At 36.6% G+C, this 15,324-nt stretch overlaps 1 protein-coding gene across 14 annotated transcripts in view; it reads left to right on the forward strand.

Moving 5' to 3' along the window:
* Window positions 1–14,921, forward strand: part of LOC106067524 (uncharacterized) — an 18,334-nt gene extending 3,413 nt beyond the window's left edge. For 3 of the 14 annotated variants that reach the window (XM_056006341.1, XM_056006343.1, XM_056006340.1), the window contains 7 exons: window positions 2,502–2,589; window positions 4,490–4,595; window positions 5,295–5,704; window positions 8,751–8,930; window positions 11,181–11,386; window positions 11,681–11,777; window positions 13,973–14,921. In XM_056006341.1, coding sequence (XP_055862316.1) covers window positions 2,502–2,589; window positions 4,490–4,595; window positions 5,295–5,704; window positions 8,751–8,930; window positions 11,181–11,386; window positions 11,681–11,777; window positions 13,973–14,178 — 1,293 coding nt within the window. In that variant the 3' untranslated portion in view covers window positions 14,179–14,921. The other 11 variants (XM_056006346.1, XM_056006348.1, XM_056006344.1 and 8 more) reach the window with 9 other exon arrangements.
* Window positions 14,922–15,324: the final 403 nt, after the last annotated feature.

Here is a 15,324-nt window from a genome sequence, read left to right on the forward strand (position 1 = left end):
TCACTTGAAGACACAACCATAAGATTTTACACTCAAATAACACAACTAGCCCCTCATTAAGGCTTTATCAGTATATTTTGTGATAACAACAAGATACTTCAGAAAGTTTAGATGACTTTTATGATTCTGACCATCGGCTAGATAAAATTAATTTGTTTCAGTATTGATGATAATACTTTAATGCCATCCTTGACTGTCGTAGTTGAGAGTTGGGGGGAAATCCCTTGAGATTCTTGACCAGCAAAAAGCTTTCTTTCAGTGACTAGGTTGAGAGGCCGGCTCTTCACTGACTGACCTCTTTGTTTCGAAACTGTAAGCTCATTAAGGGCTTGGCTCCTCATACGTTACATATAAATACAGTCCAATGTATTTTTTTTGTTCGCATTTTAAATTACGAATTGTCAATCCTAAGATGTATGGGAATATTAAATCGCGCTGACTAGGCGTGAACATTTTATGCGCAGACAGATAGTTCGGCATCTCGGGTTAAATACATTAAAACTGGTTGAAAATCTGATGCCCCAAACCAGCGGATGCCTTGTGTCCCCCGCACCACACTTGCTACGCCACTGTTAAAATAAAGCTCTCAGGAAAGGACAAACTACGTGACTGAAATGCAGGATAAATTGTCTGCACCGAAACTTACCCGCCCCCTAACCTTTTATAAGTCATAGAAGGTGGGAAAAAATATTTAAAAGCGTCTGCATGCTGATGATTGCGTCACCAACTCAAGGGACAGCAGTGCATGTTGTGTTTTTCTTTAGAAGGGAGATAAGCCACCACTTGTCAACTGATGGTGAGGTTATTACCGTTTGTACGTGGGGCTTTACCTATTTTTAAATTTGTTTTGTTTGGCGTAAATGTTAATTAAAATTAACACTTAAAATTGTTACAATTTGAATATATATTAAGTGGAAATTAACAAGTTCAGTTCAAAATAACTTAACAAAAAGATTTTTTTAAAGGTAGGAACTGAAATGAAGAAATATATTGTTAATTAACTGTATATACTATACTAACTATATACTAACATTTATATACTGAAGGACAGACACATTTGTACATTTTCTTGAAGTGATAAATTTGTTTCACTGCTTGTAATTTTAAGAAAAACAATCAACGCAACTCTAACTGATCCATTGATTCAAAATGTTCTCTGTGCAATGGAGACTATCAGACATAAAGACAAAACCACCAATAGCAAGGTTGTAAGGTATATCCGGTGTAGGGAATACGTCATTATGAATACGCGGAAGTATTTTAGTCAACTACAGAAATAACTCTTGTACCTTGTAGAAACACATTTTAAAATTTTATTCATTAGTTGATGAAAGTTATTTTAGTTATTTAGTTATTGGTCTTAAAAAGGAGGTGCAGTGGCAGAGGGCTTGGACTCTGAACTGGGGTGTCCCGGACTCAAACACTAGTGTAGACTGATTTTTTATTTCGTGTCTTTGGACGCATCTGAGCCACCCAGCTCTAATTTTAGTTGGCAGATGATCGTCGTGCTGGCCACATGACACCCTTGTTCATCGTGGGCCACAGAAAAAATGATCTTTACATCATCTGCCCTATTGATCACAAGTTTTGAAAGAGGAACTTTACTTTATTGGCCATTCAATGTTGTTTCCTGCAGATGTTTCTCTTCATTTGATTTCAAAATGTCTCCCCAATTTTCCTCTTTTCGTTTTTGTACCTTTTTTCTTTTGCTTCTATGATATCGTCGTATCACTTTATCTTTCTTTTCCTGTTAATTAGAGTTGTATCCCTTATAAGCGTAAAAGGAATCATAAAATCATAATAAACATAGAACAGATTACGATATAAAACTATCAAAAGATTTTCAATTTTGAAGGAAATAAATTTTAAGATACAAGATGGGATGTAGGTTAATATTTTATGAGAAGATGATTAAAAACAAGATTGTAAATTTAACCTTTTTTTTAGAACTACTAGAACTTTTTCTTATGGTTGCTAAAAATAAATAATTTACCGAAAACAAATTAATGACTTGGAGCTTTTGTTTTAAGTCATTTGAAAATTGCTTTGTTTTCATGACTAACGTCACAAATCAAGAGATAATAGAGTAGGCGTGAGCCAACAAGTTTGTTACACTGGAACTTTTATCATTACATTTACAATGATGTCATCCATAGCGGAGTTTTAAAAACTAAATCTTACTAGAATTAGTAGAATAGCGAGGGAATTAGTAGGTCTCTATAATAATGCAGTGAAGAAAGTACTTTCCATCTTCCGGAAGTTGAAGGTATAAAAAAGTGAGACAAACTCTAATTAATCAAGTCAGCTTGTGGTTCAAGGTTCAAGTAACAGGAGGCCTTTTATTTCTTTTTGCAACAAATACAGTTAACTTTATTATACTATTTATTTATTATTATAAGAAATTCATTCCTACACAAGCTAGAGTTGGTCATTTAATCTAGCAATACTAGTTTTGTTACGACCACATTTTTAAAAATTAATATAATTCAATATCTGTCTAGATGTGCTGGATCACAATGTTAGTGATAGCGTGCCATGTCCACTGGGGAGCAGCAGTATTGAACAACAGAGACAACCAGGTCTATACAGGTGAGAGCAGATGTCTGTATGTAAAATATTATGTGACAAGTAAGCAATCATATAAGTAGATGTCATGTAGCAATCAATTAATTATGTAGTCTCAATCAGAACTAAAACCATGATTTTGTACTTACTTAATTCATCGACATGGACAAAACTCACCTTCGCAGATCCCTTAGGCTGATGAACAGACATACGTTTGAAACTAGTAGACCCTAAGCTAAATCGTTCATCTAACGACCTTCAAATTCTAGCATTGGAGACCATTAATACCTTCAAGCCCAGTGCTATTTTTGCATACACTGATGGGTCGGCATCGATAGATTCTGGAAGAGCAGGCTATGGAGCCTACATCGACTTTCTTGGCTCTCACTCAGTCAAAATCTTTGGACCATGTGGTAGTGTTTGGAGTTTCGATGCGGAGGCCATGGCAGTCTGTGAAGCCTTAAAAGTCATTGACTCTCAACTCGAGATTGTTGTGGTCACTGACTCAAAATCTGTACTACAGGCTTTGCAAAGCCCCGGACCATGGCCCCCCAATATCGACACTGTCATCATGGCTTCACACAACATAAAACAACGCTATGGCACCCCTGTAATAATGCAGTGGGTACCGAGTCACATAGGTGTGACTGGCAACACTATTGCAGACTCCTTGGCCCACCAGGGAGGGCAAATTCCACACACTGAACAGGCTGTAAGTTTTCATCATGCTCTGGCTATAATTAAAAAAACAGAAATGGAAAAGTGGTTTGAGTGCTGGGACAAGTCCCAAAAAGCCCGTGGAGTCTGGGAGCGCATGAGACGCCCTGACCGCACTTCCCCGTGGTGGAGGCTGTCCAGGCCTGAGCAAGCTATTATAGCACAGTGCAGGACATGCCATTGTCCTGTTGGCTCATATTTCTCACGGCTATGGCCAAATTTCGATTCGCGGTGCCCCCACTGCGGGGAAGAAGAGGACACCGTGCCTCATATTCTGTTTGACTGCCCCAGACTTGCTGATCTCCGTCTCGACAGGTCTGGGAAACCAAACATTCTTGACCTGTACGGCGACATTTATGCACTACGCAAGACAGCAGGGTTTCTGTCCAGGGCTTTTGCAAGAGAGGATTTGAGCCTCTCAAGCCCTTTCTCAAATGGAGTTTGATGATGATGCTGATGACCTAGTGTATGCACGAAGACACGAAATGAGTAAATAAAATGAAATGGCCCCTTAAGACCCCATTTAAATTCACATATATTTTGTAACCATTTTTTAACGAGCACAATAACTATCGATTATTAAAAATCACATCACATCACATATTGAGGAAATGTTACATAAAATTGAACTGGTTAGAACTGAGTAGAATATATTTATAGCTTTTATATATAGCGTTACTTTCATTTCATGCTTATAGCATGCTCAGAGCGCTTTGGTCCAATCTCATTTGTGGACCAGTGGGGGGGAGGGGGTATCTAGGAGTTGGTTTTCCGTGCTGCCTTTAGGCGCTCAGTAAACACAACTCTGCCCGAGTCGGGTGTCGAACCTCGAGCCCCCTTCTAGGTAGCCAAGCCAAGCCAAGTTCAAGCGCACTTGGCCTCTCCACCACGCTTCCCACATTGAATTGAACTGAACTGGTTAGTACTGAGTAGAAATGAGCTGAACTGGTAAGAACTGAGTAGAATTGAGCTGAACTGGTTAAATCTAAGTAGACCTCAGGATTAGTGAATGAAGTACTATGTAAAAGTGTAATGCTTATTATTAGCTGAAGATATGTAAAATAATTTTTTTCCAAATTATTTGAATACAAAATATAAATATAGAACATAATTATTGAATCCTTAAATCTACTTATTAATAACGTGAAATAAATTAGATTTCTTTCTTGTTTTTTCTTACTTCTGCCACCCCCCCCCCTTTGACTAGCAGGATGTGGTTTTGATGTAGTACCAGGACAACCAAGCATGTTTAAGTTTTGCAACGCTTATGGTCAGTGCATCAAATCAGCCTGCGGCATGTCTAGAGTATTTAGGTAAAAAAAAATATTCACCAAATGATAATCACCACATTCTTAAAAAACATGCTCTGTATTACGTTCGTCTCTAAGAGTCTTCAGCGCGGACTTAAGAGAGTTGTGTGTGGATAAAGTATGGGATGCAAACATTTTTTTGGGATGCCTAAATTAGAGAGAGCGTTAGAGAGAGAGAGAGAGAGAGAGAGAGAGAGAGAGAGAGTGTGTGTGTGTGTGTGTGTGAGAGAGAGAGAGAGAGAGAAAGAGAATGTTTTCAGACCGAAGAGAGAAAATATTTATAGACCTAAGAGAGAAAAGGTTTCAGATCTAACAGAAAATGTTTAAAGAACTAATAAATAATAATAATAATCTTAATTATCTATAAGGAAATTTGTTTTACAATTTGTGCATTACACAAAACAAAACTTTATAAGTATAAAAGAGAAGAGAGAAAATGTTTATAGACCTATAACTTTCGAATGTTTTCAGACCTAATACAGAAACTTTTTATAGACGTAAGAGAGAAACTGTTTTCAGACCTAAAAGAGAAAATGTTTGTAGAGAGAGAAAATGCTAGAAATCCTAATCGTGAATTGACGAGCTATAACTATAAGTAATGTAACGAGAAGTTAAAGTAATAAGGTACTAAAATATTGCTTTTAAATTTACTCAAATGGCTGTCCTCCATTAACATATTTTTAATGCATGTATTAATTTTAGTAAAACTGACTGTGGTTGCGTCCCCTTGTTGAATACTATCAATGAAGGAAACTCGAGCACTGCTTCAGTGAAACTGACACTGCCAGATAACTCCACACGTCCTGAAGAAAGATCTGCTGCTCGAGCTTCGGTCGTATCGTCATTTTTAGAGCCTAATGACAGGACAATCAACAGCGTCACTTCCAAATCAAAGACAGCTGCAGCAGCTTCATCCAACAGCTCATCAACAAGAACAATTAAATTCCCAATGACTATTGCCATAGAGACAGGAAGTCAATCCAAAAATGTTACACAGCCTCCCAGCGACGTAGAAAGTTCGACAATTGGATTTACAATCCAACCAACTTTGTTTTCTACAGCTTCCAAGCACCTAAACATGACTAGAGTTCTCCCTCTCAACCATACGTTTGGTAAGTAGGCAATACGTGTTTCAGCCTTATGTCTGTCTCATATTATACTTAGACTGGACATGGACATCTCTAACGCAGCACACAAAATGTGAAAACCTTCAAAAAAGCTGAAATAAGGCGTTGTTATCTAAAGTAGTTATAAGAAGTAAGGTGTTGTTTTTTTTCAACTCTAACCTATGTAACATATAAGTTAATGTTTAGATCTAGATCTAGTAATTTGAACATCGAAGATAAGAGATTCTCGTCTCATTATTATTATTATTTTCTATTTGTAGACACATAATCTAGAAAGAACTAGGTAATCCATCTATTTTCATGAGATGATTAAAATCAACAGACGTGAATTATATGGATATAGGATTTTGAAAACATTTTATCTCAATGGAAATTAACAGGAAATGGCTTTATTTCATAGATTTGCGTGAATATATAGATCTTTGATAAATAGCCCATTCTATTTAAAATTCGCAAAAGCTTTGAAAGCTAAAGAGCATTAGTTTTCCAAGACAGAAAAGATCGATTTTCCTTTATCCATGGAGACTTCCTTTACAGCTTGAAAAGGTAACGTATATAACAATCTATATATGTCTGTGATTTGATCATTTTCAGATAGGAGATAATTACAGTTTTCCAGTCTAGGTAATATATATATATATAGGTGTGTCGTCTGTAAAATAAGAATGCTAGCTTCTATGAGATGCAGTAGCTAAACTATCGTACGATATCTTCATACCGTAAGAGAAGGTTCACAGGATCATTAAGTGTTCTTTTTTGTTTTCTCTAGTGATAAAATTAGGAACATTAAATCTCTTCAAGTATTGATTGTATGCCGTGAACTCTTAGTCAAATCTCCTAGTCACGAGTTGTTTCTCTAATTAGTTTGGATAAGTCTGTGTTTGCTAAGAGCTACATATGCTGTACTGTAATTTAGTCCCTCCACACCCGTGACAAATGAATGTTGCCTACAGCTTAGAACTCAAGCTCTACTGGCAGGGCCACTTCAGTAGCTATAAAACATTTCTATGTGCTCTTTCTGCTGGGGTGGAGAGTTCTGTTAAAAGTAGATGTACTTTTCTTTCCTAGTGTGAAAAAGAAAACTTAAGACATAGATGTTACTTTAAAGAACAATAGCTACTGTTTTCCCATCATCATATATTTGTATCATTCGCTAGTACTGTTAATAATTAATAGTATTTAGTAGTATTAGTATTTGTATAAAAGAGCTTGTATATTACAAACAAGCGAAATAAAAAAAATACTTTAAAAAAAAAAAGCTTATACAAATTTTAAGGGAGAGGACCGTCCAATCGCTGTCAAGATTCAATATTGCAAGGTCTATCTCCACCTTTTCTATTCTAAACAAAATTAATTAATTGCCTCTAATTGAGTAACTCATTGGTGCGTTTTTAGATTGATTCGTGTGTTGTCATCGAGAATGAATAATTATACAAAATAACAATTTGATCCGAGGATGGGAAGTGGGCGAACAAAACGTGTAAAAGAATGCACACAGACGGAGTGAGTTGATAGAAGCTTTGTACAAGAGTTCTCTTTATAAGAGATGATAAGTAGTGGTTGTAATTGAACTTACTAAGCTACATAATATCAAGTTATCAGATTTTCGATATCTGTTCTAGTTTTAAAGATTTAAACGTGACGGACAGACAAACTGCACACAATGAATAGCGGCTTTATATTTTGATTTTTAACGTAAGAAAAGAGACCTTTTTTTTTTTTTTTTTGAACACAATTTTTAATCGCTTGGAAAATCTAAAAAATGTAATCATAAATGTTTTTAAAAAAGCATGATCACTTCCTTGTGTTAGAGCACCAGCTCGGCGTACCGTTCGAATGGCCGTGACTATTTTGTTTTAAATGATACAGTACGTAACAGCGTGTTGCATTAATTTCCGCTACTAAAAATAGCGCCACATCAATGTTGGGACAACGAACTCATTTAACCTTAAAGTTTCTCCTGCTTTGAACAAGGTGGCTGATTGAGAGAATGTCACTGTTTCTATTTACAGACTTCGAGACTTTATTAATCACACTATGTCAGCCTTCATAACAGACAACCTTTGAGCTAAGGCACAGACCGGAGTTAACTTTGAAGCAAATTCTTTCCACCTAATTTATGTTCCCCTTTTTTTAGTGGACTCTGTAGGGAAAAACCGATATTAGCCTGTAGCATTAGTCTGTAGTGATTACGATTACACCCGAAAAGCTATTGCAATTCCGATTTCACCATCCCTGTGCTCTATTCTTTATCTTGACTGCTTCTCTTAGTCCAATGGTTTCTAGAAGTACATTTAGTAGGTCTATGGTACAAATTGTATTTGATGAGTTTGAATTTTGGAACTGTATTGCTATGGTCACATTAACTGTAATTTGTGTTTTAAGTAAACTTGTCAAAGAAATTAAAACTAATTCTTATATTAAGGTATATTCACTACAAGGTTGTTGTCGCCGTGTTTAGCCTTTCACCTATAAAATTCTTACAAAGGCATAAACCTCAAAAAGCCTCTGACAACAGGCCAGACTCTTCATCAGAATGTCTGGTTCAGGCATTGTGACTAAAGTAATGCTTTGCACTATTAATAGAAGGGGCAAAGGCGAGTATCTGGTATTTAAACCGGGCAGAAGGGGCTTGCTTATATTATTTAATTGCCCTCAACGAGAAGGGAAATGCAAACCTCCGCTGCTTTGCGTTCAAAATCGGGAAGGGCTTTGAAATCAGGAGCCGGTGACCACAGGATGTATTGGCTATCGCCTTTCCCTTTGGACCAAATAGTTGAGTAGAGAGGGGTGGACTACTGTGTGAGCGACAACGTTCTGACCATAGCCGATGTCCGGTTTTCATCTCGTCAAGACGTGAGCCATATGCGAGTTGCGACTGAAGGAGGCCAATAAGTCTATATATTTAATACATTAAAAGTTAATCTAAGAAGCTTAATTAGTCAAAGAATGTAAAATAGATGCAACTTTTATTTTCACCATTCTGCTCTTATGTCAATTTTAAATGTCGTACTGAAAAATTGTATTTTAGTTTGCCGGACAGAGGTCAACATATCTGGGATGAATGACAGAGAACTGTTAACTGGTGATACAACAGTCGGAACTGTTTATGTCGGTGTCAGAGGGTTAAACAATAATAATGGATCTATCCAGTTCAGTGGCAGTGGACTTCTGTGGATACCTTACTACGATAGTATCAGTTTTCCATCAGGTAAGATAGAATTAAACATAGATGCAGCGAAGATGCAATTATTATGAATCGTGTCCGACAAATGCGAGTCGAGAATCTTAATTTATAGGGGGGGGGCTCCATAACCATTGTGCCATAGTGAAAAAACAATTGATACCTAGCTGGATACAAGTGCTATATATAGCTTCAAGTTTTTATTTCATGCTTTAGAGTTGCTCAATGTGACCACCACCGGCGACAACAACAAGTCCAAATGAAAGTTCTTCCCAAACACGCTTTAGGATGTCTCCGTTCACTGTGTTGATTGCAGCTGTTTTGTTCCTTGACTCAGCATCAGGTCTCTTGAAACTGTCTAACCCACTGCCGAATGCTTGCATGGTGGGATGGATCAATACCAAATTCTGTTTTAAAAGCTGCAATGTGACATTGGCATTTGTTTTGATAAACTTAAACACACAAGACTACTTCTGTTGAGGAGTCGCCATTTTGAGGGTAAATAAACAGCTGATTTTCTTATAAAGAGAAATAGAAATTGACTAGTGGAAATTGAGACCCAGTTAAACATAAATACGTCCTGTATCAAATGGCCACTAATTCAGTCCATTACTATAATTTCGAAATGAATAAATGCGTGACGATTTTGGAGCTTTCTTTTTGCATCACCTTGTTACCTGTATATATATTCAAAGGTTCCCCATTCACTCATTAATAATGCTCCCACTTGCTATGGACGAACAAATATAAAATGTAACCTTTTACCTCTTACCTTTGGTCGAGGTTACTTTCAAGATCGAAACCACAGCGGTTAGATTTTCTTAAAACAATTTTTATTCGCAATATCGACCCACTATATTATTTGTAAAGCCGACATATCCAAAGTACTAGATTATACTTGCGTTTTAAACAGTTTTTGTAATTTCTTCCGATATTAATAACTCTTGGTTAGCTTAGTCGGTAGAGCATCATACTTTAAATCTGAGGGTCAGTGGTTCGAATCCCTAATCGCGGGATCTTTTTACAATTTTTTTCGCACCATTTAAATTTAGTAATTCGATCTATCTAAAGTTGAAACGAAATTTGTAACGTCGATCCTAAAACTATTTTAAACACTTCATTCAAATATTTCGATAAAAAGCTAAAAAAATAAAAAGTATTTATATCGTATATAGGACTATTTTGTTCTAAGGGGTAGAGTGTTTGTTGGGGAATATGGGATATTGGTCATCACATTCACTGGCGACACAAATATGTGTTTTGGAGTGGAAGTGTTATATAGTGATGTATCAGATACTAAATTTTAAGTGTTTTAAGCGCCGGAGGGATGGCAAAAAAGAGGAGGGGTGAGAAAAATGATATTGCAGAAGTGAATTGTTTGGGAGGTCGATTTAAAGGGGGGAACATATTAGAATACACTGGCTAGAAGGGGGGTTGTTGAAATGCGGGCAGTTTTATTGACAGTGCAACAAAAGGGTGTTTAATGTGAGCATTTGCTGGTTGTAATTAGAAAAAAGGGACTAGGCCTATTTCCTATTTCTATATGTTACTGTCTAAATAGGCCAATAAAGATTCAGCATTTTTGTTACTTTGTGTAGCATAATAATAAACCTGATCTATTCATTGGTGTTAGAAACTTTTCCAAAAAAAAAAATAAATAAATAAAGGAAGGCTACTAAAGTATTTGTGTATTGTATTCGTCCTGCATCAGTTTGAAGTGTGCCGTTTACTCCTGGATCAAATCATTGAATGTGTCCCCTGTCTTCTTGACAAACCCACGTAGATTGTACTAATAATTCTATTTTTAAAAAACACAATGACAAGAAATTATTTTGTGTCATGCATTCTGCTGTCATAAGAACGTTGTGCGATCCTAATTCCAAGTCTATGTTTATGTAATAAAGCTCGTGACCTAAGTCGCTCGACAAGTTCCCCACTAACGGAAAACGTAATACACTTTCAAGACATGGAGAGCAGGGGCGGTCACTCTCATTTGAATCTTGCCAAAATTTTAATAAGCGGACTTTACGTTTTGCTGTCACAGACAATAACCATTTGTAGAGAAACAACGTCAAAACATTCCTGCGTAGTTCTTTACGAATATTTTTTTAATTGTATCAGCAATAAAGGAATCCTAAAGACAGGATACATTATCTGTCAGTGCAACATATCCACATGAGAAATTTTGTTGGTGGTTTCCGAGACAGCACTTCTCTTGGATATTCGCACACTATATATACTCATAACTCTCGTTATCATCACGTCTTCCATCGCCAGGTCTGACAATCTCCATGGAAGTTCAGGAAAACGTTACGCACATGGTGGCCCAAGGGTTAGTCAATAACTGCGGGAACGGTGTGTCGCCGTCATACAGCATTGTCTTGGATCCAAGCCAAAAATTGGTGCGCTTTAAAGCTGTGGTCATTTCTGAGACCAGGCCACAGCCAACGCTGGAAAATCTGGAGATCTCAGTACCATACGAGGTATGGAAGTACTAATAAATCTTTGAAACAAATACAGGATGTATTACATGAGCTTACAATTCCAGATCATGAAAACAAATTAAACTAAACAAACGGTTGTTACTTCTTAATGCTATATCGTCCGGATAGAATGTCCTTTTATTTGTTTACTTGTAGGCCTACCAAAGTTTTGTTTTCCGTTTTGTTGGTTGGCATTTATTTTTGCTGAATCTATTATCTGTTTGATGTGTTCGATTTGTATCATGTGAACATTCATACAGCACATTACAACGTGGATCTTCGTTTTCTATTCAGCCTGGTTTTAGCAAGATCATAGAGATGGAATGTGACGGGAACAATCTGATTGGAAGAGTAAGCGGTCACATGGCAGGAACTCACATTTCCTCCAAAGGTGATTTGAATAGGTGTATGTACACAAATTATTTTAGGTTGCTGTTATTTTTTATCATAAGATTTATTTCAGGTTTATTGTTAAACAGTCTCCCTTTGTATACCATTGAATCTATTTTAATCTCTTGGGACAGAAAAGTATACCATGTCAAGTCGACCTAAGCCAATGTACGTTGGTAAAGGTTGTAATGAGGAGATGACGGGAGACTTTCAAGGGGAGATGAAGAATGTAAGTTGTCTCTTCTTACGTAAGGGGTAGATTGTGGTTGTCAGTCCTTAAGTAAGCAGTAGATTGTGGTTGTCTCAATCCTTAAGTAAGCAGTAGATTGTGGTTGTCTCAATCCTTAAGTAAGCAGTAGATTGTGGTTGTCTCAATCATTAAGTAAGCAGTAGATTGTGGTTGTCAATCCTTAAGTAAGCAGTAGATTGTGGTTGTCAATCCTTAAGTAAGCAGTAGATTGTGGTTGTCTCAATCCTAAAGTAAGCAGTAGATTGTGGTTGTCTCAATTCTTAAGTAAGCAGTAGATTGTGGTTGTCAATCCTTAAGTAAGCAGTAGATTGTGGTTGTCAATCCTTAAGTAAGCAGTAGATTGTGGTTGTCAATTCTTAACTAAGCAGTAGATTGTGGTTGTCAATCCTTAAGTAAGCAGTAGATTGTGGTTGTCTCAATCCTTAAGTAAGCAGTAGATTGTGGTTGTCTCAATCCTTAAGTAAGCAGTAGATTGTGGTTGTCTCAATCATTAAGTAAGCAGTAGATTGTGGTTGTCAATCCTTAAGTAAGCAGTAGATTGTGGTTGTCAATCCTTAAGTAAGCAGTAGATTGTGGTTGTCTCAATCCTAAAGTAAACAGTAGATTGTGGTTGTCTCAATTCTTAAGTAAGCAGTAGATTGTGGTTGTCAATCCTTAAGTAAGCAGTAGATTGTGGTTGTCAATCCTTAAGTAAGCAGTAGATTGTGGTTGTCAGTCCTTAAGTAAGCAGTAGATTGTGGTTGTCAGTCCTTAAGTAAGCAGTAGATTGTGGTTGTCAATTCTTAACTAAGCAGTAGATTGTGGTTGTCAATCCTTAAGTAAGCAGTAGATTGTGGTTGTCTCAATCCTTAAGTAAGCAGTAGATTGTGGTTGTCTCAATCCTTAAGTAAGTAGTAGATTGTGGTTGTCTCAATCATTAAGTAAGCAGTAGATTGTGGTTGTCAATCCTTAAGTAAGCAGTAGATTGTGGTTGTCAATCCTTAAGTAAGCAGTAGATTGTGGTTGTCTCAATCCTAAAGTAAGCAGTAGATTGTGGTTGTCAATCCTTAAGTAAGCAGTAGATTGTGGTTGTCAGTCCTTAAGTAAGCAGTAGATTGTGGTTGTCAGTCCTTAAGTAAGCAGTAGACTGTGGTTGTCAGTCCTTAAGTAAGCAGTAGATTGTGGTTGTCAATTCTTAACTAAGCAGTAGATTGTGGTTGTCAATCCTTAAGTAAGCAGTAGATTTTGGTTGTCTGTCCTTAAGTAAGCAGTAGACTGTGGTTATCAGTCCTTAAATAAGCAGTATATTGTGGTTGTCAGTCCTTAAGTAAGCAGTAGATTGTGGTTGTCAGTCCTTAAGTAAGCAGTAGACTGTGATTGTCAGTCCTTAAGTAAGCAGTAGATTGTGGTTGTCAGTCCTTAAGTAAGCAGTAGATTGTGGTTGTCAGTCCTTAAGTAAGCAGTAGACTGTGGTTGTCAGTCCTTAAGTAAGCAGTAGATTGTGGTTGTCAATCCTTAAGTAAGCAGTAGATTGTGGTTGTCACTATATACACTATGATGTGACAAAGGTAAAGTAATGTTCCCCTTTCAGACCTTGTGGTCTGTAAGGCAGATGACGCAAAGATCATATTTCTGTGGCCTACGGTTAACAAGATTTTCATGTAGCCAGCACAACGACCAACCGCCTTTACTTTTCCCCAACTAATGTCAGGTACCTATTAGAGGCCGCAGATCCTGAAAATAAACAATCCCAGTCTTCACCAGGATTTGGGGTCCAAGCGCGTTACCGCTCAGCCACCGTTCCTCATAATATGGTGTAGAGTAGGTTGCAATTAGTCCAACTTTTCACGACTATATTCCTACGACCAACAAAAAAAAAAAAAAAGATTTCTTAGATTGATAACTCAATTATTTGTCCGAGCCTAATAGTTTTAATGTTAATCGTAGCCTATTGTTCTTTTTGACAGATTCTCATACACAGGTGTACAAGGAACCTTGGGACACAATAGCACATAAACATGGAAACCAAATGAAAACTTTCTCCTGTAAGCACTGTGTGCTACTACAAACACCTAAACATCCAACAAATGTTGATGCACAGACTCTAACGTCATGGGTCACAACTATGCGACAACTCGCTGCTTCAACTGTTAAACTCAAGGTGACTGAGTGATTTCCGGTTAGATTAGTTCAGAGGTCATCAAAGATCTGCGTAAATCAGGAAAGAAACAAATCTGTTTCGTGTAACCAAGTGATACAGTTGTTTACATTCACCTATACGCCTACTTGAAAATAGATCTACCTACAAGATGGCATTCTTACAATTAGAGTTAACGCCCATTGACTAGTGTGCAAAGACTTCAGCCAAAAAGCTGAATGCTAAAGACAAAGGGTGACCCCTGCATAGTGGAGAGTAAATTATGTCTTACATCACACCACATTCAGAGAGGCGCCCAAAATTTTAAAAAAAATATTATAGTTAGGTTATTCGAATTATATTATTATTAAATACTTTTATTTAAAAGCCTCCTCAAGCATCCTCAAGCCAACACCCTAACAACTTTGCCAGCGAATCGCGTAAATAAACGATTTTATAGTTTTCTATTGTTATCTTCAGACTTTAAAAAGTTGACCTATAAAGTATAAGTATTTGGGGGGGGGGGCTAATTCAACTTACACCACCACATTAATATATATACCATATCTTTCCCTTGTTCGATACAAAAAAAAAAAAAAAACAATCACCAATAGTTATTTAGCTAATTGTTTAATTTTTTAAAATTGATTCTTGTTTTGTCAGGTAAAACAATTGTGCAGCGTGATCCGATATTGGGTGTTGCAGAAATAAGGTTTAAAAATTTTTACTAGGCAGTCAAACAGACAGAGTGATATGATATAAAATTTGTAAAATTATTTATATATATATATATAATATAAAAATTAATCAAATGATTGAATAAAAAAAAAGATACAATTAAACTTAATTTAAGCTTTGTTTTGTTCTTTTTTAAACAATTTGTTCAAGGTATTCTAGAATGTAGACAAACTATTTTTAGCGGCCCCCGGAAGGGGAAAAGACGCTATTAGTTTTGTGTGGTCTGTCTGTCCGTACGTCCGTCCCGTTTAGATCTCAGAAACTAGAAGAGAAAATGAAAATCGGACATCATGATATTTTATATCATTCAAGGTTCTGATGCAATGGCTTCTTTTTTTTCAAAAAGTTAGCCATTTAATAAAAAAAATATCTATGCAAGCAGATGCTTCAAAAAAATACACCACTTTGATATGAACAAATTTAGGGGAGGTAAGTTTTTTAAAA

Source organism: Biomphalaria glabrata, chromosome 12, assembly GCF_947242115.1.
Source record: "Biomphalaria glabrata chromosome 12, xgBioGlab47.1, whole genome shotgun sequence".
NCBI lineage: Eukaryota > Metazoa > Mollusca > Gastropoda > Planorbidae > Biomphalaria > Biomphalaria glabrata.